This window comes from Hypoxylon fragiforme, assembly GCF_022984875.1.
Source record: "Hypoxylon fragiforme strain CBS 206.31 chromosome Unknown GGS25scaffold_8, whole genome shotgun sequence".
Classification (NCBI taxonomy): domain Eukaryota; kingdom Fungi; phylum Ascomycota; class Sordariomycetes; order Xylariales; family Hypoxylaceae; genus Hypoxylon; species Hypoxylon fragiforme.
In genome coordinates this window covers 541,664-566,922 of record NW_026054763.1, presented here as the reverse complement: position 1 = coordinate 566,922, position 25,259 = coordinate 541,664, and the positions used below count along the sequence as shown (strand labels likewise).

Sequence of the window (25,259 nt, the reverse complement as noted above, 5' to 3'; positions counted from 1 at the left end):
AACTGTAGTAAGTTGTAACTGGACTTCCAATGTATGTACCTGTGTTAACCTAGATTGGCTTAAACTGTCAACCTTAAACAACAATCTTAACAATCTTAACCTCCTCACCTTTTCCATTTCCACATTCCATTTCTGATCGTTTACCTTGATATTCTTTTAATTCACCTGGTCACTCTTGGGCATTTTAAACCCTCCCCCCCCTTTGACCAACTATAATCACCCTAATCATCCTCTTCATCTTAACAATAATCAACAAAAACCGGTATATTGCATCGGATTGCGCCGACCATCTTAACCATCTAAACCATCCAAGCCGATCCGAAACCAAACTAATTATTACATTACCTGCACTGTAACCTGACAGTCGCATCGCCCTAACTATCCATCAATTGAATCGCCTAACTTCCACTCCGTCTCCGCCTCCCTTCCCTACTACTATTTACTACGAGAAACCCCCCATCCTATTTTAACGTTTACGCGCTCCCACGACTCTTGCGACAAAAATTCAAAATGGTGTCGCTCTGTGGATTAGGAGGTTCTAAGAATGTTCAGCGCAAGCTGGTACTATTGTGAGTTGCTGCTGCTGCTGCTCCTGCTGCTGCTATGACGTGCACGGTTGGGCTTTGTCGCGCGTCGATCCACGTCTAGGCTTCTAGAATTCAATCTACTAACACTAGCCTTTTTCTTATCATTTAGGGGTGATGGTGCTTGTGGAAAGACATCTTTATTGAACGTCTTCACGCGAGGATACTTCCCGACAGTTTATGAGCCGACGGTCTTCGAAAATTACGTTCACGGTACGTCTATTGATTGGCTATTAGATTGCTTGGGATTGAAGGAGCATTCGTTCCCCCTTGCAATACTACAAATGCCATGCATATCTGGCTTACACTGAGGCCTTATTCCCACGGAATATTTACTAACTTATTCCCAGATATCTTCGTTGATAACGTGCACATCGAACTGTCATTATGGGATACTGCCGGTCAAGAAGAATTCGATCGTTTACGAAGTTTATCATACGACAACACAGACGTAGTGGTGCTCTGTTTCAGCGTGGACAGCAAGGACTCTCTAGAAAACGTGGAAAGTAAATGGGTTGGTGAAATCCAAGAGAATTGCCCCAACGTCAAGTTGGTCTTGGTGGCCTTGAAGTGCGATCTACGGGAAAACACCGATGAGGATGATGAAGCAGGCGCGAGTGGAACGGATGGTGCCCAACGAGAAAAGAAGCCAATGATCGACTACAACCAAGGCCTCGATGTCGCACGACGAATTAAGGCCATGCGATACTTAGAATGTTCAGCCATGAGGAATAGGGGCGTCAACGAGGCTTTTACGGAGGCTGCCCGAGTGGCCCTCAGCGTCAAGCCCAGCGGCGAGGGAGACTCCAAATGCGTCGTTATGTAATCGCTGGATGTACCCTTCTACGCCAAATTCGAGACGAATTTCCTTCTACCGGCCCGTGGACAAAGCGCAGGAGTTTGGGATTATGATACAATTCCCCCTTTACCATTTTCAGGAGTGCACCCTCACACATCAGTTATTATGTTGTGTTAAGCATCTCCCCGCTATACTGAAGCAGCACGAATAAAATCCCGTGCCTGCCATGAAACTTTTTAGGAAGCCTACGTTCTACCATCTCAGAAGAGAGAGAGGGAGAGAGAGAGAGCAACTCCTTTTATTTGCTTGTACATAGCTTATTACTACCTACCTAACTATTCACTTCTTTTGTTTTTTTTAAAAACGTTTTATTATCTTTTTTACTATTCTTCCCGCCTTCTGCGCAACAACCCCAAAGCAAAGCAAAGCAAAGCAAAGCAACCCGATAATTTGGAATGGAATGGAATCAATTCTCATCACTGGAGTTCTTTTTTTTTCAATTTGATTCGAGGTGATTTTTAGTATGTATGTAATTCGATCGTCGAACCCGAGCCTAGTATATGTAGGTACTAGGTAGGTAGTAGGTAGTAGATAGGTACGCATGACGAAGAAGAGGGAGAAGAAAGTAGTTAATCGCTGTTAGTTTATGTAATAAAGGGGCGGGAGTGCACGTGTTAGTAACTTGCCTAACCTACATATGTACCTAGGTTAGGTATGTATGTATGTACGTATGTGATAGGTACATAGGTATGTAAATAGGTACCTCCTGCATACAGTACCTAGAGGAAGGAAGGGGTAAGGTAAGGTAAGGAGGAGGTTTATTTATTTATTTATTTATTTTTCCTTGTAACTATGTATGAGTGCTTGTTCGTTTCGGTGTATGTGCGTATGTTTATGTGTATGTGTACGTGTGCATGTGATTTTCAGTCACAGAGTAAACCAGCCTTACCTTACCTACCTAACCTAACCTAACTACATAGTACATACCTCTCAGTATGTACCTAGACCCCGCCCCTTTTTCGTGTGTCGTCTCTATCTTCATCTCTCGAGCTCCCTGTTTTTTTTTTCCTTTTCCTTTTCCTTTTGCTGTCGTTGTCATTGTCATTGTTGTCGTTAAGGTTGCTGTTAGTTAGTTAGTTATACCTATAGACTGACTGAGTAACCAGCCAACCAGCCAACCAACCAACTGATGGACGACCTGTGGTTAACACGGGCTACCTACATACCTAAGTTAGATATCTACTTCTTAGGTACCTGGGTAGCTGGAGATCGAAAGGAAGAAACATTAAAGGGGTCCAAGACAGACAAGACAGTAAGGCAGGCAGGCAGGCAGATAGCTGTAATATATACCTATACCTATACCTATACCTACCTCCTCAGTATACCTAAAAAGATGTACTTAACAAAAAAGAAAAAGAAAACCCCCGAAAACACCACATATTTGCATCTTAGGTAGGTACTCCGTATATTAACTGATGCTCTACATGTAACTAACCTCCCCTTGAGTCGTCGCGTCTCTGACACGAGTTTCTGGGTAGCGGCGTGCATGTACTTCGTACTTCGTATAACGCGTTAATTAGGTACCTAGGTACGTGCGCGAAGGTATCGTGGTTAGATTACGTAAGGTTCGAGTCTTTCACAGTACGGCTTATAGCAATTGACACCTAGTTAGGTAGTGTATCGATATATAGAGTACTTTCCCCCTGAGTGTAATGTATAAAACAGAAAACTCAAGCTATGGGTAGGTACCTACCTATTGTCTATTCGGGACATGATTATTGCTCCAACACTGTGATGTCTCTACATCCCATCCCTTTTTAAAATGCAAGATTGGTATAATATCTGCATCTGCATCTGTCACGAGGCAAAACCTAGAAGATGCAGAACGACATCGTTGTTGTGCGGGGATCTCTACCATATCTCCACGGCTGTGGAGGCTATGTATGGAAGCTACCTACATATACACCATGGATGTATGCTGTCTTTGTTCTATGAGACCCCCCAATGTACTCCTTGGTAGACCCTTGACAGCATCATGACACCCTTCTCGTGCGAAATGCTGGCATATCAATGAGTTGATCCCGTAGATCTGTGGCAATACGAGTAAGCGGCGTTGAGGTCCCCGATGAAGAGCGAGATCCAACCCGAGATCTTGGATTGGTGCCCCCGAGGCGGGAGATGATGATGTTCAAGTCGTCTTCGTCCTCGTCCTGGTCCACCACGGCACTTCCGACTAATGGGCTCCCCGTAATTGATTCTGTGTTACTAGTGATGGTATTGTGGCGGAATTTGGCCCGGGCAATTGATGACCTCGGCCTAGTAGACCCCGCGCTGCTTCTGAATTTCTCTCGGCAGCGCTGTCTCGAGACCTCCACGCCGTTAATGATGCAGGCTATAGGCTTCGTATCATCGTGCTCTCTTGTCTGCGATACTTGTTGGTTATAGATGATGTGCCTCAGTAGTTCCATGGACCTCGCCTTATGAATTATTATGTTAGTTAGGTATAAGTAATATCATTTTGATGTAATTCTAAGGTTGGTAGTGGTGCTCTTGTATTGTATTCTCGTACCTTCTGTTCTTCATCAAAAACTGGGTTGTTTATTGCGAGGTCAATACGGCCCAAGGTATCGGCAGAGATCTGCGGTAAAGACCTCGATGACGAACTGGACGAGCCAGCTGACAATATCAACCGATATAGGTACTCTAACTGCAGGTCCGCTTTGTTGTAGTCGTTCGTGTTGAACGAATTAATGGCTAAATTAGCCATTAATAAATTTGGGTCTTGAGGAAGCGAAATATTTGTGCCGGCGATATACCCAATCTGCTCTATGGTAGCCGTTATGGAGCTGATATATATTTCCCCTAGCGGGTTAGAGCCAACTACATGTCCGTAGATAGCAAATGTTTTGGCATCGATGACCACAGATCCAGAGTCACCACGAAATAGCCCTGAAGGAACGTAAGCATATATACCTAAGTACCTAGGTTAGGTATGTGTTTAAAAGAAATACCGAGTGACCTACGTTGATTGTTGTCTAGTACTAAACACCCTACCTCGGAAGGTTTGCAGCTGTTGATACCTCCTAAGAAGGCCATCGACGGTTGGATTTTACCACGTTTAACGATCCTAGAAGGCAGGATTATAAGAATTTCAGTCTCGGTTTTGGGAAGTGCCGCGGGTACTGGTGACATTGCTGTCAGCTCCGGCGGATTGCTCGAGGGGTTGAAAAATAAATTTGGCCGTAGTTGTTCTGGTTTGGTTAACTTGATAAGTCCCCAGTCAAGATCAATATTCATACGGCGGGAAGGGTCAGCCGGGGGCTTTATTGGAGCTCCCCTTTTCATGGCTCGTTCTGATTTCCTGTCGTCTTTCGCGTCGGCATACCGCAGTTCATATTGGCAAAACCCTATGGACTCGCGGTCACAAGTTTCAATTTCGCTATTAATGTTATCATAATCATCAGAATCTTCTTCATCCGCTAGGCTTTCGTATAATATGTCATCGTCAAAAGCCGAAGCAGTAGACGCCTCTTCTTTAGAAAGGCTGTTAATGATTTCGTTTGACTCCCATCTTGCCTTGTAGCTTGGCTCCTGATTATGTAGGTGGTGGTTGGTGTGAGATCGTATACCATGTCCTGCAGTCAACCCATAGTAATCTTGACCCATCTTGAGGACACAGCCTAAAGTCGAAACTTGACTGAAGCCCGAAAATGTATATATCCGTGTGGCACATAGCGTTAGTGAACGGTCATATATGTCAGGAGGATTGGATGAAGCTGTTGCACTTTGATTCCCGAAACAGACGTGAGCTCCATAGGATAGTTCCCCTAGGAGAGTCATTGGCCTTGAAGTACGCCAGAAGTAGATTCTGAATAGCGGTCTGTGTTGCTTTTTTTCGTTGTCTTGGTTCCTCAATACGTCCAGGAAATTCCTTCGATTCTCCTTTAATAGGTATTGCGCCGTAAGATGATCTTGGCTCAGGAGCCTCCTGAGGGGTTTGAATTCTTGAGGGCGACAGAATACCAAGATAGATGGACGTGCTGTTTCTGTTGACGAGCCACACAATTTGAGACCATAGTTTATATGCTTTGCACCACCCATTAACCGTCGATCCTGTAGAGTGTTTTCGCGGAAGAGCCTAACAACTTGGGGGTATCTGTCGTGATGCTCGCTTGGTATTACAGAGGTACCGTGGCGATATACGTTTATCGGCGGTGAAACGTGTGGAATTGGTAACGGGTCGTGATAGGGATCTTGCTCGTTGCTTAGAGTCCCCTCCTCTTCATTAGACAGAGTGTTCGGGGTAGGTTTGCTAGTTTTGTGGGTTTGGGAGGGCACCGAATCCTCATCTACTAGTTTGGCGGCCGTGGGACTTGAATGGTTATCAACGTTTGTTGCAGATATATTACTTTCTTCGCCTGGGTCCTCTGGGGTGCGTGGTGCTTCATCAGCTAAATCAACGCCACAATTCGTCTCAAGAAGGCATTTTCCTTTAACGACTTGAGGAATGGTACCCTTGCCAACTCGACTGTTGTCTAATGCGTTGTTGCTGTTAGATTGGGACGGCCGCATATGCTTGACTATGTCTCCTTGTGGTACCATTGCCTGGGATGTGACTTCCATCTTCTCATTATAAGGTCTACGGACCATTTGGTCTGTAAGCCTTATCATATTATGAATGCCATGATGCACATTGAATGGGATCACTTGTATAGGTTGGTGAGAACTCGAACTCTCTCTGCTCTGCATGGTAAGTTGCTGGGCCTATTGCCTTGATTCCACTGGGAGCTAGGTATATTATCAGCTTCAGTCTTTCTTCTGACTACTAAAAAGCATGAATCTAAATGGAGAAACTTGAAAAGTGAGAAAGGGATATTTGTTACTTGCGTTGAATTATTCGACAGCTGACACCAATATTAGAAAAATAATATTAGAAGAAAAGTGAAAATGAAAGATCTATCATTCACCCCCCCCCCTTTAAAGCTGGGAAGGGTTGTAATACGCAGGTAGTACAACTGCCAGTGGCTGTACATACATGCATAGGCCGGTAGGGGTACGCCAAAATCTCACAAGGCATATGAAATCCTTACCATAGCCCCCCGAAACAACACAGGATAAATTGACATTAGGTAGGTAGGTAGTTCGTCAAGTACCTATACTTTCCTTTTCATGCCGGCTGTTTCATATAAATGCCTATATCTGCGTGCTTTCGTCATTCGACTAGGATTCTATTTCATCGCGAGGCTCTGAGAGGTCCATAGATACCTACTAGGTACCTAATTGTACAACGTACTAACCTAAGGTTAGGTTACCTATTTAAACCGGGCAGGTTCATCCCTCTTCATTACCGAGGAAGGTAGGTATAAAGGAATATTCAGGTACTCAGGTACGAAGTGTGTCGGTCATTTCCATAACATGAATCTACCGAGCGAAAATGAAAAGTACGAGATAGCGGAGCAACTCTTGGGCATTTCCTTGGACCCTTTAAAGCCAATATCATTATTCACAACATATTTCAACTATTATGAGTCAATCATATGCCCAAGTTTTACAAAAGATACAGTTGTCGATATTGTCACCCCAGTGCTTCAGGGGCATTCCGACGTCCTCAGTTACGCGCGATTGCTTTGCGAAAAGAACACATCATCCCGAGATGAAATAGTAGCCGAGTGGTTTCCCAATCGTACTAGCACAGCAGCAGAAAGAGAGCACATCTCAAGATCCATAGTCAATGTTGCCTTTATGATCGATTGCAACGAAAGGGACTATTACCCGGAGGGATACCACGAGAATGGCCAACGAGCGAAGTGGGATGGAAGCCAAAGCTTCCTGCACTTTCTTGAGAAGTCATTCCCGTATGAGAAGGATGACACTGATGTGACATTGGGTGGCAAAACATCACTCAAGGCATGGAAGCTATCCAAAAGATACGGAATCAGCATCAGGGGCACAGATAACCTCCTAGAGCACCTAGCGTACAACCCAAGGGAACAAACCCTTACGGTATTCCACCACGTCGAATATCTACGTTCAAATCTCCGACGTTCCAGGGATGCGAGTTTGGAAGATGGATTTGCTAATAGTTTAAAACTGTACGCCATCCACTCTATACTTCACTTATGCCCTTACTGACTGGGTATGTTACCTCACAGAAGAACATTGCCGCCACAACTCTTGTTCGAGACAATTCTCTCCATACATTCGATACTATTCCCAATTGCCAGTTCTGGAAATAAACGATCTATATCTCTTTTGAAGAAATGTATTCGAACACAAAAGCTGGACAAGGAACTGCTCTGGGTCGATTTCGTCCGACCAGTTCCGTCTGACTTCACCTTCAGATACTGGGGAAGACGATTGGAGAAACTTCAGGAACTCACAAGACGGCCGCCTCCAAGGAACTCCATGATGGCCTGGTTTGAAAGACATACCTCGGAGAGAAATGCGTTGACGGCTGCTATAATTGGACTCTTTTTAACCGCGCTCTTTGGTTTTCTTGGGGTCGTGGTAGGCGTACTTCAATTAGTTGCATCGTGGCTAGCATTGCAGCAGCAGAACTAAGAATGAAAGAATTTCCTCCACAATTTGAAAGCATCACTACCTCCGTATCGAGCCTACCCACCCACCTGCTAATACATACCTGGTACCTAAGACTCCTCTAAGTTGAAATATATAACCTACAGGTTTTCCTATTATATTCGACTACTCCCTAACCTCAGCACCTGTTCACAACGCATGTTAATCTAGCCCTCCTATTTCATTGCTTTCAGCTAGGTAAGTTATTATTAGGAATTACAAATAGTCAAGCTACTCCCTCTCCTTTGATTACGTACCTAGGTAGGCATCTAGACAAAGTTATGAGAAAATCTTACACAAGTGTCATCATTCAGTATCAATGGTGAACAAAGAAGATCAAAGACAATGGGCCAAGACATACGCCTTGTCAGGGATTAGAGAGGTTCGTCCAGTCGTTGTTTTCCACACATATAAAGCGGTACCCTAGGGCGCGCAACGCATATTTGAAACCAAATTCGAAGCAGCGCTGGCTAGCTAAGTTTGTTTCTTATTTCCACCATCATCCAACCATGGCCAACTTCACTTGCGGTCATGATCTGCCCAAATCACGCATCGGCGTCAACCTCGCCTACGTCCCCCGGGACAGTACCAACCGATGCCCCGATTGCCAAATCAAGACCCCGTCGGGCATCATCGCGCTGCTAAAAAACCTACAGAAACCGCGGGACATCGTGAGGACGTCGCTGATCAAGTCGCCGACCCCGAAATCGCCGCTCGCTCGGACCTCCTCCTCCTCCATCATGCGGTCGCCGCTCTCGCGGTCCTCGTCGACGGCATCTCTCAGCGCGACGACGACGACGATACGGGCGATGGACACCGCGAGCATCAACCAGCACGTGATGACGTTCGCGTTCGACGCGTTCGCGCAGAAGCGCAAGGCCGCCGCGATGGGCTTCAAGGAGCGCTACGAGGAGATGCTGGACGCGTGGGGCGAGACGGCGTACCGGCTGCTGGACCGCCGCCAGATCTCCAGCTTCGCCATGACGGCGCGCGGCCGCTGGGGCAGCGACGTCACGAGGCAGGCCCTCCGCGCCGTCGCCACCGCGTCCCTCAAGCTCAACGGCGTATACGCACCCATCGAGCCCGAGACCGCGGAGCTGTTGACGACGATAAATAGGATGATCTCGCTCATGCGCCAGCGCGCGGCCGCCGTCGAGACCTGCGAGCAGCTGTATATCATCTTCCAGGGCGCAGAGACGCTGCGCGTCTTGAGGGTCGACGTCAATATTGCGCTGGCGCAGCTTGAGGAGGGGCTGACCAGGTGGGAGGCCGCTGCTGCTGGTAAGTAACGTTTTTTTACTCTCTCTACCTACCTACCTGCCTGCCTGCCTGCTTTCCTGCATAGCTGCCTGAGGTGTTTAGTAGTTTGATAAAAATGGAATTTTGGATCTGCTCATTGTTGAGTTTACTTACCTAGGTACTTACCTAGGTACCTGGCTACATAATTTTACTGAGGTACCTGTTTGTGGGATATTCGGGGTTTTTTTTCCACTGCAATTGTGATGTCCTTTGCTTACTTTAATGTGAACCTTTTAGACTTGTAATCTTCCTCTCCTTTGATAATTTGGAAGTCAGCCTAGATACTGCGGTAAATATATTGCCGGCATGTGTACCTCATTTAGGGGTAGTTAAGACCCTGAGCTTAAGTGATCTAAATCTTTTCAAAGTCTCATTATTAACCTAGGCGTCACTATACTAGTTACAAGTGTGAAAGGACAAAGATGCGGAAACGTTTTAATAAGTAGGTATTTGTAGGTAGTTATGTAGGTAAGATGAAAGACGAACGTGAAAGCCAGTCCCGGATAGCTCCCCGGATAACTCCCGGGGCACTAGCCCATTCAAGGTCTAGTGCTTCCGGATACATGCTATAGACCTCGTCTGGCCCAGCACAGATGGCCAGCTTCTTTTAGATAGATACCTGGGTATATACACATCTATCATGTTCATCAGTATCTGCCTAGCTTTGCAGTAATGATCAGTCAAGTACAAACACTTACCAGTGAAGAAGTTACCACACATCATTGAGCTGAATCTATATAAAATAGTTCAACCCGTTCTACGTAGTATAGTAAAAATAGTGCTAAGTAAGCGGGATCTTATCAGTCGCCTACAGACTGAGATAGAGAAAAAAAAAGTATGTCTGCCTCCACTCCGAAGATCCATAAGCCAACGTACCGCTAACGGAACTAGGGTTACATAGTAGGGCATATATGCCAAACTAATCATTAAAATCTTTCATCAACAAGTCTACAGAGTCTTCTTCACAGATTTAGTGACAAATCCGAATTGGTGTAGTGGCCAACATTTGACGCTCTCATGGATTAAACACCCAGACAGGTACCGTCAAGCCCGGGGTTCGATTCCCCGATTCGGAGGACAATTATTTTTTCGTCTTTTCATCTTTTTTTAGACTACTAATTTTCTTATATTTTAGATATCTTACGTCCCTTTATTGCTGTATTTCGATGCCTTTGTGTGTGTTTTAATGTTATTGTGTAGGACAAAGGGTGGTTGTCAAATCTTGGCAATGAAGGCTAGTAGATTGTAGCACTAAAAGGCCATTGCTGATTATGAAGGATGCTCTTCTAAGACTGTGGACTTCTGTACAAGAACAAAGTAGAAACTCCTTGGGTTGTGGAGAGAACAGAATGAAGAAAGAGTGACTCTGTTTCAAGCAACTGGACTCTCCAAGCAGGCTTACTAACACAAAGCCATCGTATAGTCCAAATCATCTTTACCCCTATTCCTGATTCTCTTCCAGCCAATCTACAACAGAACTCATTCATGAAGCTTTTGTATCCAGCCATACTCTACTATACCTAACCAATACAGATGCCCGGTGGACATCTTCACTCTCTGGCATAGCCATGGGCAAGTAGGTCAAGTGAACAGCAGCCAAGTTGTAATGATGTTCTAGATATATAAAGCTCTGTGGCCATAGTAGTATATATTTATCCAAGTATATAGAACTGATAGATCCCCCCTTTTCCCCCTTTCCCCCAGCTTCACCCATAAACCAAGAAAACGTGATATCTTCCAAGTTCAAGATATAGGGTCGAATATATATCAGAGTAGATGCCGAGAAGGTGTGGTGATTCGACCTCGTCAGCTAACAACATCGATTCAGCATAAATATCGACTCCCTCGTCCATCATGTCAAGCCTCTGTAGCAGCCAACCAAGAATCACCACCCCATATTTGGACCAAACCTGATTCTCCAGTTCCTACCCCCCAAGGTTATTACAATAACACTCTCTTTATTTCCCACACTGTTCTATCTCATTTGATCTCCCAGTGGTGTTCATCTTAACAATTCTTTTCTTCCTTTCTACACATAGCACCACAGGACACAGAGTACAGTTTGGAATTGTGACAAGTTGTTCAGAAACAAATTCTTGATTCTGCCACCATTTCAATTGACGACACCTCATTTCCTGCACAAATTTACACCTTTCTCACTTCTATTATCACCAAAATCATCATTTCCCTTCTTCATCTTCCCTCTTTCCATCAAAACCACACCTCGATTCAATTCATTTCACACCCAACCGTTTATTTTCCACTTGACGAAGCTGCTCCGGCAGTAATCACGATATTTCACCATGTGCCACCTTGATCGTTGGCTCTGCCAACGATGTTGTGAAGCCACCATTACCCTGCAGTTTGAGTGCCCAAGCAAACACGATGGCGGTGCTTGTGTAAGCACAAAAACCTTTGAACGCCAGGTCTCTCTCCAATTGTGTGCAATGTGCAGAGAGAAGGGCCTGCAGGAAACCTACGGAGTTAAACCTGCCTTTGAGGACGACGTTGCAAGAAAGGTTATTCATCGTTTGATAGAGGTGTGTGCTGGCTTAGATGATGGCCATCTCGTGACACCGGTGGCCAGCTCAGGACTTTACCAGATTGAGAAGTCAAACATCGATGACGTGTCTTCCGAGGAATTACTCAAGAAACAGGTCAGTAGTGTTAGTTTGAAGCTCTACGACCGGTTTATGCTAGGGAACAATCAGGTGTCTGATTGGTTCCAGTTGGGAGAGCATCCCCCTTCCGAAGGAGGACAACCTGCGTATGTGCCAAAGTTGATTGCACCAACTCTCCAGCAAACTGATACACAGGTTGATGCCTCTGCTGGCGTTTCGCCAGTGGAACAAGCATCCAAGGTTGTTGAGCAGACAGAGAGTTCTCAGCCAGAAGAGGGCGGATCAAGCAGCGCAGTTGAGGGGTCAAAGTTGTATAAGAAGGATGGAAAACTCTCCGAGAAGGGCCAGTCTACTGTCTCAAGCGTCGCGACACCAGTCTCCTCGCCAGCGGCGTCTAGCGCGGCACCAGTCGCTGATCATGGTAAGCCAGAGAAAGCCAAGCACAGCAAACACAAAGGATCTAAAGCTAACTCCACAGGCGATTCCGATGGCAAGAAGAAATTTCCACAGCCGGCAAAGCACTACCCACCTGCGGTCCCTCGGATGGAGGACCTGCGGCGAGTCTGGGCAACAAGTAAGGTCAAGGCCCAAGCTAAGCCAGCCGAGCAGGCCGAATTCAACGCAGATGAACGCAACGAAGAGACTTCTGGAAGTACCGAAGCTCAGGAGCAGCAGCCTCTGGAGCCACCAAAGTCATCATGGAGCCAGGTCGCGGCACGAGTGGCCTTCCAGCCCTTAACCTCAGCCGTTCCCACGGCAGAGCAAAAGAAGCTAGCTGTCGAGGCAGCAGAAGCCGCATTGAAATTGAAGCAGGCAGAGAAGGGGGAACCTGCGCCTATCCCAACCGAGGACGAACCCAAATCTTCCGCCGACGCAGAGCCGTCTAACGAGAAAGACGCCCCTAAGCCGTCTTACGCAGCTGCCCTGAAGCAGGCCGCTCCAGAGACCCCAGCCCAAGCCCCAGCCGCCCCAGCTCCGCCAGAGCGATCTCGGCAACCGCGGAAAGCCTCGCGAAAGCACCGGAGCCATGCTCCTCGGGCCAATGCCCGCCAACCCCCCACGCGCAAGCCCAAATCAGCCCGCGCCGGCCACGAAAACAAACCGGGAATCCCCGCCTCCCCCGGACGCAGAGCGCACATCGCAGAGCCGTGCCGGTACTTCCGGAACGGCACATGCCGGCGCGGAGCCGATTGCTGGTTCTCGCACGAGCTTGTCGACGCCGACGGCGCAGCAGCAGCAGCTACCGCTACCACTGCTCCCGCTCCAGCACAGAACCAGCACCAGCCAAGCAGCGCGCACAGCGCCATGCCAGATGCCCCCCCAGCACCAGCAGCAGCCAACGATTCCTCGCGCGCCGTTCCCGCACCCACGCCCACATCGACACCGAAGCCGAGCGGCGAAGAGGAGAAGGCCATCGCCGCACAGCCGGACGACGCGACGCGACGCGCAGACAACGGCGGCGGCAGCAGCTCGACAGCGAGCAAAGGCATGACGATCCGGGGCACGCAGACGGACGGCGGCGCCTTGGACCGCAACAAAAACAACAACAACAACGAGGAGGAGAAGAAGACGGACCGCCGCTGGGCCGATTACACCACTGACGATGATAGCGGGGATAAGTTCCTCGCTGCGGCCATCGCCACGCTCGGTGGTGCGACAGAGAAGCAGAGCGGATCTGGCACGGGACCCGGCGCTGAGGCCGGTGTTGTGGGAGACGAAGAAGCTGGTGGTGGTTCCGTCGGTGACGGTGCAGCGGGACCCTCGTCTGGTCCTGCGTCTTCGGCAGCGGCAGCGGCACCGACAGGGCAGAAGAAATCGCTATCGTGGGCCAAGGTTGTGGGCTGCGAGCACAAAGACCAGTAGACGGCGACGACTGGACCGCCCCGTTGATGATGCGAAATTCATCACAGGGGGTAGGGTGGTGGTGGTGGTGGTGGTGGTGGTGCCATAGTCAATGCTGTGGTTGGGAGAGGGAAGCAGTCTTGATATGGAGATTTGGGTGATGAATGGATGAGTTGGTGGGAGAGTCAGCTAAGGATAGCATACATCATGCTGGAGGGGAGGGGGAAGGAAGGTTTGGCTGAGAGTGGGCTAAATATAAAGCCATTCAACGGTGGTGGTGCCCATGGGTCTACTGGAAGATCCATATGATGGGACGACGATATTCGGAAGTTTTGGGGAGCTGGATCTGGAGGCCTATTTATAGGGGCCTTTGGAATACCCTCCCCCCCCTATTTCGGTTTTCTTCGACGACTATAGTCGAACATCGCATCAGTTAGTTGTCTAGCAACGACAACAATGGCCATGTTAGGTATGGAAGCATGCTGCCAACGCCCTGGTCACCTGGGTATACTGGACGAAAAACACACGACTTGCGAGTGGTGGTGAAACCGTGACAACGTCTACTATTTTCTCTATTTCCTTTTCCTTTTCTTTATTATCCCTTTACAACACGAACACACGACACGACATCTGAGGAAAGTTATCGCTTTCCTAACTTCATACTTGACTTACCTACCTCTTGATGATATTTCCGCCTTTGGCCACGAACGAAACGAACGAGTGAAAGAACAGCAAAACGGCCAACGAAAGACAACGATACTGGAGTGATGAAAAGTCGAGCAAGAAGAGAAAAGTCTCTACTTGCCTACATGGAAACGAGTTTGCTGTGGAATAGTTACGCATGTATCTATCTGTCCGCCTCTGCCTAACCTATGTTGGGACAGGTACCAACACACACAATCATACGGAAACAAACAGTCAACAAACTCATGAAGAAAGAGGAGGGAAAGAAGGAAGGGGATGTTTTCACTATTAGGGGCAAAAAGGCCACAATGGAAGGTGGAAAGGTGACGACGAAGTGGCTAGGTAGCTGGTCTCTGAGATACAGTGAATTAAAGAGGGAGGATTTTCTCATTCCTTCTTCTACAGTATCTCGAGAGACCTGGCATGGAAAGTTTTCTAGGACGCCTAATACTACAGGCGCAACTTGTTTCATTGATAATGAAGGAGCAGGAGGCGTTCGAGGCAATGTCGTCTATTCATCATAGATGGATGGACTGGCATTATTACGAGTGCTACGTTGCTTGCTCTCTGTTTATCTGTTTATTTGACCTTGCCGTCTACGTCGATTAGTTGGGTGGCTATTATGGAGGATACCATACCTACCCAGGTACTTAAGAGGTATTTGGTAGGTAGGTAAACACATGCCACCGCTGCTTAGCTCTATAACTACGGTGGAACGCGGCTAGATAGGTACCCAGTCAAAATGCATTGAATTGTTTTCTATATTCCCAGTGCTTATAAATCGTAGTGTGCTTAGTAAAGCACTACCTACCCAGACTGTCAGGAGGCGAATTCTAGAAGACGTAGAACAATATCGGTCTTACGCGGGAATCTCTGACATCTCCCCGGTGATTATGGAGATGGATATACACATATACCCTTCTCTGCCGTTGCTAGCCCACGGATAGACCCTTGACACTAGGTAGGTAGGTAACGACCGTGACGCTACTCTTATTGCCGCCACCACCCCCAAGTTTGACAAGCATTGATCATCGTAGAACATACTACAGTAAAGCCCATGACATCCCACTGACAATCCAAATACTATACCGACACAGTGGCACATACATGTCTAGCTAGTATTTAGGTTAGGCAGATAGGTGCTTTGATAGGTATGTACCTGAGCAATGAGGCAAACCCCACGACCTGACGCGTACTGTAGATAAATACCTAGATATTCCAAACCTCCACGACAACAAATCCCCCACAATGCCACCAACAACCCCCACGACGACACGATTTCACAAGGCGAATTCGCCAATCTGCCACTAGCAGTATGGGGAACCTGGATATGTATTGCAAACGGCATAGTTGTCCTTCTCACTGCCCTCCCTTGGCACTACCCACCACCGCCACACATATGCCTAGGTACCTACCTGTGTAGGTATCTACGAGGTTGCCTCCCTTCGTATCTACTGTACTCTCGTCCCCCATCTAGAGGCAAATAGTACACGTATAGGTAGGTGGATAAGTAGGTCGTACAGCAGCAGCAACAGCTCTGAATAGTGGCAGATTGTTCGTGGCACTCTATCGTGATGACACTTGTTCACATTCTCATCGTTGTCGTTGTCGTTGTTGCTGTGGCTATGGCTATCATCGGAAGGGGGGAGGTGGCTAACAGTAACAGCAACTATAGCAACATCATACATAGTATGTGGATAGATGATGCTCCGGAGTCCGGGGGATAGGTAGGTATTGTGGCGGCGAAATAAACGCGATCCAACCCATGCTACGTGCGCTACACCCACGTCTGAGACTTATTGGAGCGTATGTTTATACACACACTTGTGGATATTACTTACTCCCATACATATTACCTACCTAGTAGTGTATGTGATAGAGGTCGGTCGCGCACACGTTGTATATACTGAACTACACCACACCACACCACACCACACATCCATCCATCCATCCATTCACCTTCCACAAGCCTCCACCAACATCTAGCACCTTCGCTCGCTCGCTCGCTCGCGCCTCACCGAGCGAAGCCTTCAATCCTTCAATGCTTGCTTGCTATTCCATCGTAGAGTGGCAAAAAAAAAGGAAAAGAAAAAGACACACTTACATACGATGAGTACCAAAAAAAAAAAGAAATTGGCAAGGGGAGGGAGGACCACAAGGAGAACAAGGAGAAGAAGAAGAAATGAAGGAAAAGTTGCAAAGTGAAGTCGGAATTAAGACCCCAAATTTCAGCTAGTCCAGCCAATCAGAACTCGGTGTGCATCTAAACTAGTTAGCCACAGCGTGGCTGAGCTACTGCATATTAACTAGTACCAGGTGCACTACATATTACACTACGGGGGAGCGTTTATAGTGGCCACAGTGGATGCGAGAACAGTGGCGAAGGTTCCTGAAAAGCTTGGAAGGAAAAAAGAAACCTCCCCCCCTTTTAGTTGTAATAGTATTGTATTGTACACGGTTCTAGTTACCTAAGCTAGGTAATTACCTAAGGTTAGGCAGATTAAATTCCCCAACACCAATATCCATCATGGCAGCTAGCTAGATCATAGATGGCCCTCAAGGTATTTTTCCAAGGTTCCCGTTAACTAGTGTAGCGAGACCTACCTATCAATCAGCAATCAATCAATCAATCAATTGACGGATTTGAACGTCATAGTTCGCATCTTTTTTCTTTAGTGACACCATGCACATTGCACACCCTGTGTGATACCTAGAAAGTGCCCTACCTATCTAGGTAACTACCTACATAGATAATCCCAAACTTTTTTTTTTTGCATCCATTCGTTGTAGGTAGGTGATGTATTTGTATTTGTACCTAGCCTTAGCATGTAACCTCTAGGGCTTAGTAGTAGATCGCATTGTTGATCCGCCCAGTCGACTCGCCAGTCGTATACCTAGTGTGTAGATAGCTATTATACGAATAGGCATTAGACAATACCTAGGTAGGCAAGTATGTAGGTTAGTTAGGTACATATGTCGTCAAGCACAAGTGTGTCGTCCGCACCCGAAAAAAGCCAAGGCACGAAAAAGATGATATGCGAGATCCTCCACAGTCTAACACCTTTAGTTTTACCACCGGTCTTTTTTTTTCTTCTTTTCTTCTTCTTCTTCTTCTTCTACTCAAAAAAAAGAAAGAAAACCAACCGGCCCGTCATCCTTTGGAGATTAAGCGCTTCTTCTCCGAGTCCGAACAACAACAACAACTCTGGGCACAATTTCCAACTACACTAAAAACCCGCTAGCCGAGTCCACCGAAAAAAATGTGGACTTGGCTGCGTGGTGACGGGTCAGAATGACGGAACATTTTGGTTGATATATACCTAGGATAGGATAGCATGTTAGTACCCTACCCTGACATATCTAATCTAGGTATCTATCAAAAAAACCAATTGCTCCATACATGCATGGTGAAAGGGAAGGGGAAAAAAAAACTGCATTCAACGTCGGATTATAAACCATACGGATCTCGATTTGTATGTGAGCGGCTATGCGAAGATTGTCCACTGCCCACAAATTGCATACATCACATGTTCTGTTATAGAATTTGATACCAGGAATCCTTTGGCAATGAGCGAATGACGCGAGAGAAGAGAGAGAGAGAGATGGGGAGAGAGAGAAGATATTTTATCCCTTAGTCCTTAGGGGATAGATAGGCTACCCGGCAAGATATTTTGCGGTCCTATAATGAACACGTTCGCGACAATCTTTTTTTTTTTGTATTGCTCGTGTGGGTGAATCTCTTTGCTTGGCGTTTGCCGGTCACTTCCAGTACGCTTTTCGCTTTCTGATTTAGGTTACTCGTTAGGTTACTTGTTACTCCATGCCATCCGGTGGTCTGGATGCGCCGGACGAGAGACCTTAGTAAGCTTTGCCGTTGTATTCGGCTCCATGATCGGGCACGAAGAACGAATGTCATGTTTCAGGCCAAGTTGATGGGCAAAAAAATCATAATAGGAATATTCAGTTGTCGGTAATGAATATTACGCATAGTACATATGCATAGAAGAACCTAGCTTTGTCTGCATGTTTCTAACGCAGATCGTGGGGAGCTTGTGGGAACATCCCGAAGGAGGCGAAGGAACATAAATGCGAAGTGGGGGATTCGACGACCTTTTTCATCACCTTTTTACCAACTCGCCTTCTTTTCCTTCGTTATTTCCCACATCATGGCGCATCCAAGAGGTTACTATCTTCATTATCAGTAATGTGGCGGTACTCGTCCGCACCATAGGCAACATCCTATCAATACTCGCAATCAAATAGAATGAATGTCTCACTACATATACTATACCTAAACGTACCTAAGTACCTAACCACAGATCCGCACCCTCTCTGCTGGCCTGCTTCGCCTTGCATAGGTGCCTAGGTTGGCAGCTAAGTACCTTGGTATTGCACTCTCGGGGAGTTTGTGGCGCGCTAAAAGCCCCCCCCCCCCCCCCCCCCCCTCGACAAGCGACGAAATAAGGCTGGTGATGCTAAGCATTCCTACTGTTGATCATAGATATATTATTAGTGACAGTGGGCAACTAGTATCCAGGGTTTTGAGACTTCTTAAATTCGCCCCCCCCTTTCCGCCAGGTACCAAACCAGGTTATTTGGTATTAACAAAGCTAGCAAGGTAAAAGGTCGAAGCTCTTTCCCTCCCCTCGAGTTATTGTAAGTAGGAGCTCCCTCCGATTCAAAGTCGAGCATGCATATTGGACGATCGGTTGAATTGACCTAGCATCGACGGGAACCACTTGACTGCAGTCCAAGACCGAAAAATAAGAACTGTTCGTTGGGACCACTAACCCAGGTAAGCGCCGCGGGCCCGTATTAACCTATCATAAGCGTCAGGGAGCTTTTACTCCGGCTCACTACCAGAGCAGCAAGCTGTCCATGTCCCCATTTGGATGTCCTGCTGTAGTAACTAGACAGTACGGAAAAACAAGAGGTGAGGTAGGTAGGCAGTCATGTGCTGCTAGCTACCCAGTACCCAGTACCTAGTACCTAGTAGGGCAAACAGAAACAACAATTCCTCTTCATGTAACAATTCCTGGGGGGCTATACGTTACGTATTCTCATGCCCTGTAATTGCCACAGGGGGTTTCAACAATACCTAGCACATCAGCGGTCAAACGTGCTTTTTGGTTCGGTGGCGACTCGGGCAAGCTGTGCAACATTACTCTTCTGACGACGTTTGGGTCCTTATTTCATACGTGAAGCCACACCAACATTTAACCCAGCCACCTTTATACGATTGGTATGCCAAATCAACAGTTGTCGTCGAGACTTTTGTCCTTTCAGGGACCCTCCAGATTCCGGTGTTCTTGACATTTCAGAGCAAAGACCCAGCCTGTAACTTTAATGTGTATTGAGCACACCGCCGAGTGCCCAGTGTGCGGGAAGCAATATCTCATCTATGTCGAATTCTGCAAAGACTATCATCCTCCATTGCTACAGTGTCCTAGGGGAATAAGGGACGAAAACGAAGACATGATAGAAGGAAGATGTCCCAGTCCTGTTTGTCCTTACAGCCGCACCGGCGGGTGCTGTGTCAGTTGATTCAGGGGGAGAGAAGTTCTTCTTCAACGGATCGATTTTTACCGACCCGGAATGACTCTCCCCGGCCGGAATCAGCAGCAATCAGAGTTTCTCTCCCCCGACACCGATCTCGACGATTTGGTCAATTCCTTGGTACTCCGGAACTTCGAAATCATACTTCTTAGCAATGGCTGGAGATACAAAACTACCGGTATGTCAGCTTTCACGGCAACATTTCAGCTTGCACAACAAAACACCTACCGGCCCCCTATGAAATGACGACCGCGGAAGTACTTGACTAACGGCTTGGGAGCTGTCAGACTGATCAAGAAATCAGGGTTGAATTTGCTGCCTAAGCCGGACTCGGGCGGCCCACTCTCGATATTCCAAGAAGATGGAGCATCAACCGAGGTCACGGGAAGTTTAGTGTCTTCCAAAGCTCGGATCACGGCAGGGAAAGGTTCGCGAACCTCGCCTGAGAAACTAAAACCTTTATTATGGATGAGCCCGAAGCCTTCTAATGACAACGACAATACGTACCGAACACTGCATCTACGATGTGATCTGTTGATTTGATAGCCGCTGGAAAATCCTCTACGAACGGTACTTCAAGGTCTTCTAGCTGTTTAGCTAGTCGCTACGAAAGTAACGATTAGTTTCCCGAGGTTTGGACTAGATTGGATCATGGAAGATGATGCATTATACAAGGGCATTGTACTACTATACGCCTTGTAGGTAGGGGGATAGACACATGTTAAATTTCCAAGGAAGTAGGGTAAGGGGACAGGGGGGGTTAGGGCAACTAGCACCATTGACTAACGATCATTGTGTTGAGCCATATCCAACATCGATAGACTAAGGGGGTAAATGATGGGTAGTGTGTGAGGGCATAATTTCGAATCTGGATTTCATGTTATAGCAAGCGTACCTGGTAGAGCTCGTTCCTGCTCCTTTTTGGATAGTATATGGCTGGCCGATACCCATAATGACGAAGATGACGAGCTGCAACAAGGCCATCACCACCTTTTATGATTTATGAGTATAAGAACTTTGTATGACCATAGATAGACAAGCTGAGTGCTTACCGTTATTGCCAGGGCCGCAAGCTACGAGTACTCGGTTGCCCTGGGTTGGGGGATGGACACGGTAGACTATTCGGTAATAATGGTTAGATAAGCACTAACAAGTGATCAAGTAGTTGAAATCAAACACCAACCAACTTGAGAGACAGATAGGCCAGCTAGTTCCATGAGTTGGTCAATAGAGAAAGCACCAGTACTCATAAGCTCCGTGTCTAGAGCTGCAGCTGCCTTCGCTGACAAGGTCTATGATGGTGTAAGTCTATCTGATGTGATGAAACAAGTTGTGTACAACTGTGGGTAGATAATTACACTTACTCTGAGCGCCATGATTTAGGATGATCAAGTTACAAAAAGTTGGATAATAGAAGAGAGGTGATGAATACAAAATTCACAGCCGTAGATGTGGAAATAAAAGAAATAGAAATTGAGAATTTGGATTTGGGTTTTTGGTGGTTTGGTTGGTGGACTGACATCACCAGGGAAGCTTGTAACCGTACATGTATGTAATTGGTCTCGAAGAGCTCCATGGATCTTGATTGGTTCAAGGTTTGAGACAGCGCTATACCACTTCTTAACTAGACCAGTCTATGGTAGCCCAATAAGATATCTGTGCTAAAATCAAAAATTAAGATTAACTATTCCAAATTTAAAAATTAAAAACAATGCTACGAATACATAAAAAAAATAAATCGTACTTAAAAAAGTCTATAAATAAATAAATATCCTTATATACATATGTTACTTATATGAAAAGTATATAAATTATTATATTACTTTATATAATAAATTAAATATTAATTATATCCCTTTTTATTATATATTTAATAACTTATATATACGATACATTTATAATTTAAACGTGACTTTTATTTTTAATAAACGTAAAAAAACCTTAACCATATATCCCTTAATTATATTTACCATATTTTATATTAATTTAAAGTTTAATCTTTTATATTAAATAACTTTTTAAAATATATAATTATATATATATAATTAAAATTAATTAAAAATATATTTAATTATAAATTAATTAATATAAGTCTTAAATTAAAGTAATACGTAATTATAAAATTAATTAACTAAATAAATGGCAAGTTAAACGGCACGTGACCACCCTTAAAGCCATATTACATAAAAACCCTTAAAACCACGCTAAAAGCCCTTAAACTCTTAAAGCCGCCTAAAGGTTACATTAAAAAATATCACGTAATAACACATAATACATTTACTTAAATAACCTTTAAATTAAATATCACATTAATATATAACTTATATTATTTAATTCGTAATTAAATAAAATTTTAATTAATATTAATTATATATATATAATTAAATATTTTAAAAAGTTATTTAAATAAAATAAACATTAAATAAAGTTTAACTTTAAAAGCTTTAAAGGTTTTTAATACAACTTTAAAAGTTAATATAAAGTTTTACGCTAAAAAATGTCACATAATACCCCTTAAAACTATTAATATATATTATACGATATATTTAAATATTACACCATATTATAACCTATATTAATTAATTTAAAATTAAATACGCTTTCAAATAAACTAAATTATATAATTATAACTATATATTTTAAAAAATTATTTATATAAAATATTATAAAAGCTTATATAACTACGCCACATAATTATATCACGTAATTATATAAGTTTATATTATTAAGAAAATTTTATTTAATTATTTAATATAATTAGCTAAAGTACCGATATACATGCCTTTCTTTCTTAAAAAGTGGGACTGCATACTAAATTCAGACTAGCTTAATCATTATTTTCATTTTAGCACAGCTGTCTTATTAGGCCACCGTACCAGTCTTTAGGTTCCGTTTGTTAGCAGTCTACCTAGGTACCTAGTAGTAACCCTCCAGGGCTAGTATGTAATTGGCCCGAGCGGAGAAAACAGTTTCCATTCCATGTCCCGCCAAAATTATTGAGTTCAAGGTTGCGACTTTGAGCAATCGCGATTTTTGATAATTATTTCCACACGATACTTCCAACTCCCCAGGTGTCCACTTCCAGATACCAACACCAACTTCGGAGACACCATGGTAGTCAAAATTCGTCTGGCGCGTTTCGGGCGCAAAAACTTTCCCTTCTATAACGTTGTCGTCACCCAGGCGAGGTTGGTTTCACCTACTTCAAGAACTTCAATACCAAGCCGACAGACAGCCTACTAACCACCAATCCCCCCTCTTAGAACGGCGAGAAACAGTAGGCCTATCGAAGTTATTGGCACCTACGACCCCACACCGAAGCCAGATCCGTATGACGACTCGGGGAAGCTGCACAAGGATATCAAATTGGACATATTAAGAGCCAAGTACTGGATTGGTGTTGGTGCGCAACCAACAGATACCGTCTGGAGACTGTTATCCATGGTATGATATCATACCGGGGAGGGTTATTCGACGCTGAATCTCGCAATGCTGACGATATCTTTAGCTGGGCATCATGGAACCAAAATACCGAAACACCGAGGCGCGGACGCCACCTCCCATGCCAGCCGAAGTCAAAGATGAAATCCTGGGATACAAGCCGCAGGAGTCGACCTAGTTCGCCGCGGTATGATTTGCATATAAAAAATATAAAAGCATTTGAACGGCGCTTTTGGGATTTCTAACGCACGATTGTACCATAGAAGGAACATATGCGCAAACTCTGCGCTTTACGGGAACATGGCCCGAGAGGTTGCTGAGATCCCCTAACGGACGGCTCGATGAGAAGCAGCGTAGGTACGTTGGAAAGCGCCGACAAACCTACTTCGATTATATAATCGAAGATCATATAGCTACGAACTCGGATACTAAGTCCTCAAGGCAAACGAGTCATATGTACATGGTAAACTAATGAAATATGAAACAAACACATGATCGTATGTGTGCTACATGTTAAGTGTAGCGAAACCGGCCCATGCCAGAGATCAAAAAAGCCCCTTCGATATGCGCAGTTGAATCCTTTGGGTCATATTATCAATGCGGTACCATCTTCAACGCCGTACCCAGAAGTTACCTCATGCCTTAATTATGCGTATTAGCCTATTATATGCGGGGATTGCAGTCTCATTAAGCACGTCTTTCTTGTCGAATATTGTCAAATTCGGTCTCCATTAAGGATGCTTAATAAACCGTCAAATCTGCGTAAACACCTAGGTGTCCCACATGCGCCAGCACGGAGCAAATGGTGAGCTACCCCTGTAAACGGCCAACAAACTCATTATACGCCATTGACCGTCTCCGCCGCACCACCTGCAGGCACTAGGACCCAATCCTTAACACTACCCTTCCAATCGCTCGTCCGTATATCCTTAACATGCACCAGAATGACCCTAACCTCCTCGCCCGCAACAAAGCACTCGCGACCACCATCCTCCTGTCCACCGTTCGCGGCTTGCGTCTGACCCTGCCCGCCATTCCCAGCAAACGCGGCGTGGCCTCCTTCGGGGTCGAACGTGTTGTTCTCGAGATGCTGGCTCCGGTAGAACGTCTCCTCGTCGGACCCGCGCGCCACAAGCTCGGCCGTCCCGTTGATGGTCGCGCTGATGCTAGATATGGCGCTCGTGTTCAAGTTCAATAGTAGTGATGCCAGACTCGACCTATGTTCCGGGCCCGGCGAGCCGCCTGACATGCGCCGGCCTTGGGTCGGCGGTCTATGCGAAACCCCTGGGGTGTTTGGTTAGCGCCACTGGGTGGGTAGGTGGTTAGATGCTTATGAATGGCTGCTCTCACAGTCGTGAACCAATAACGAGACATTGGGATTAAGGACCAAGTTATTGGTCTTCTTCGACGAAGGGTTCGTGGTCATGACGATGACCGGGGCCGAGGAATACTGCGAGGAAGGGATATAGGTATAGTTCATTAACGAGACGTGCGGCTGGTTATCGATGCAGGTGGCGAGGTGAAGCTAATAGATGTATATTCCGACGTTTGGTCAGCGACTGATAAATTCATTGGCAAGATACACGATTGATATATCGCCTAGAGACATAGTAGACGGAATATAAAATTGGCACATGTTTATCGGTCGTGGGCTTACGAAGCGAGCATTCTCAAGGCATTGCACGACCTCCGGTGGCAGCGTCGAAACTATCTGTTTATGAGTATCGCCGGCTGAGGCCTCGTGATTGAGAGATATCTGATCCATTGCTGTAATTGAGCTTATCAAATGTCTTTGAGGATCTTCAAGATCTTTAGAATCGAGCGCGGAAATCCGTTTGGAGGTTTAACGGGTAGGGT

The 25,259-nt window shown here is 45.7% G+C and overlaps 9 protein-coding genes and 1 non-coding gene across 10 annotated transcripts; 6 read left to right on the top strand and 4 right to left on the bottom strand.

Moving 5' to 3' along the window:
- Positions 1-1,820, top strand: GGS25DRAFT_502413 (putative RHO3 protein). The gene is made up of 3 exons (XM_049262012.1): positions 1-569; positions 697-797; positions 935-1,820. Exons 1-3 carry the CDS (start codon positions 511-513, stop codon positions 1,408-1,410), a joined length of 636 nt encoding a protein of 211 aa, XP_049113677.1. The 5' UTR covers positions 1-510; the 3' UTR covers positions 1,411-1,820.
- A 1,549-nt stretch (positions 1,821-3,369) lies between these two features.
- Positions 3,370-6,006, bottom strand: GGS25DRAFT_533763 (uncharacterized protein; the record flags this gene model as incomplete). Its single annotated transcript, XM_049265707.1, has 3 exons — positions 3,370-3,860; positions 3,953-4,332; positions 4,407-6,006. The coding sequence occupies 3 exons, from the start codon at positions 6,004-6,006 to the stop codon at positions 3,417-3,419; spliced, it is 2,424 nt and encodes an 807-aa protein (XP_049113676.1). The 3' UTR covers positions 3,370-3,416.
- Positions 6,007-6,798: 792 nt separating this feature from the next.
- On the top strand, positions 6,799-7,944 carry GGS25DRAFT_533753 (uncharacterized protein; the record flags this gene model as incomplete). Its single annotated transcript, XM_049265706.1, has 2 exons — positions 6,799-7,475; positions 7,536-7,944. 2 exons carry the CDS (start codon positions 6,799-6,801, stop codon positions 7,942-7,944), a joined length of 1,086 nt encoding a protein of 361 aa, XP_049113675.1.
- A 364-nt stretch (positions 7,945-8,308) lies between these two features.
- Positions 8,309-9,727, top strand: GGS25DRAFT_402677 (uncharacterized protein). The gene is made up of 2 exons (XM_049258437.1): positions 8,309-9,518; positions 9,573-9,727. Exon 1 carries the CDS (start codon positions 8,469-8,471, stop codon positions 9,246-9,248), a length of 780 nt encoding a protein of 259 aa, XP_049113674.1. The 5' UTR covers positions 8,309-8,468; the 3' UTR covers positions 9,249-9,518; positions 9,573-9,727.
- Positions 9,728-10,239: 512 nt separating this feature from the next.
- On the top strand, positions 10,240-10,334 carry GGS25DRAFT_t100. The gene has a single exon. It is a non-coding gene; the product is annotated as a tRNA-Glu (tRNA).
- Positions 10,335-11,643: 1,309 nt separating this feature from the next.
- GGS25DRAFT_524380 (uncharacterized protein) lies at positions 11,644-13,742 on the top strand (the record flags this gene model as incomplete). Its single annotated transcript, XM_049264601.1, has 3 exons — positions 11,644-11,657; positions 11,714-12,300; positions 12,358-13,742. 3 exons carry the CDS (start codon positions 11,644-11,646, stop codon positions 13,740-13,742), a joined length of 1,986 nt encoding a protein of 661 aa, XP_049113673.1.
- A 1,463-nt stretch (positions 13,743-15,205) lies between these two features.
- GGS25DRAFT_402635 (uncharacterized protein) lies at positions 15,206-15,683 on the bottom strand. Its single transcript, XM_049258436.1, has one exon. It carries the CDS (start codon positions 15,508-15,510, stop codon positions 15,265-15,267), a length of 246 nt encoding a protein of 81 aa, XP_049113672.1. The 5' UTR covers positions 15,511-15,683; the 3' UTR covers positions 15,206-15,264.
- Positions 15,684-19,989: 4,306 nt separating this feature from the next.
- Positions 19,990-21,560, bottom strand: GGS25DRAFT_402505 (YjeF N-terminal domain-like protein). Its single transcript, XM_049258434.1, has 7 exons — positions 21,326-21,560; positions 21,145-21,253; positions 21,014-21,079; positions 20,857-20,951; positions 20,469-20,565; positions 20,190-20,418; positions 19,990-20,133 (listed from the first exon to the last, which is right to left on the bottom strand). Exons 1-7 carry the CDS (start codon positions 21,335-21,337, stop codon positions 20,031-20,033), a joined length of 711 nt encoding a protein of 236 aa, XP_049113671.1. The 5' UTR covers positions 21,338-21,560; the 3' UTR covers positions 19,990-20,030.
- Positions 21,561-23,072: 1,512 nt separating this feature from the next.
- GGS25DRAFT_524378 (ribosomal protein S16, mitochondrial) lies at positions 23,073-23,732 on the top strand (the record flags this gene model as incomplete). The annotated part of the gene is made up of 4 exons (XM_049264600.1): positions 23,073-23,149; positions 23,225-23,405; positions 23,470-23,570; positions 23,666-23,732. 4 exons carry the CDS (start codon positions 23,073-23,075, stop codon positions 23,730-23,732), a joined length of 426 nt encoding a protein of 141 aa, XP_049113670.1.
- Positions 23,733-24,240: 508 nt separating this feature from the next.
- Positions 24,241-25,167, bottom strand: GGS25DRAFT_524377 (uncharacterized protein; the record flags this gene model as incomplete). The annotated part of the gene is made up of 3 exons (XM_049264599.1): positions 24,241-24,686; positions 24,753-24,927; positions 25,060-25,167. 3 exons carry the CDS (start codon positions 25,165-25,167, stop codon positions 24,241-24,243), a joined length of 729 nt encoding a protein of 242 aa, XP_049113669.1.
- Positions 25,168-25,259: the final 92 nt, after the last annotated feature.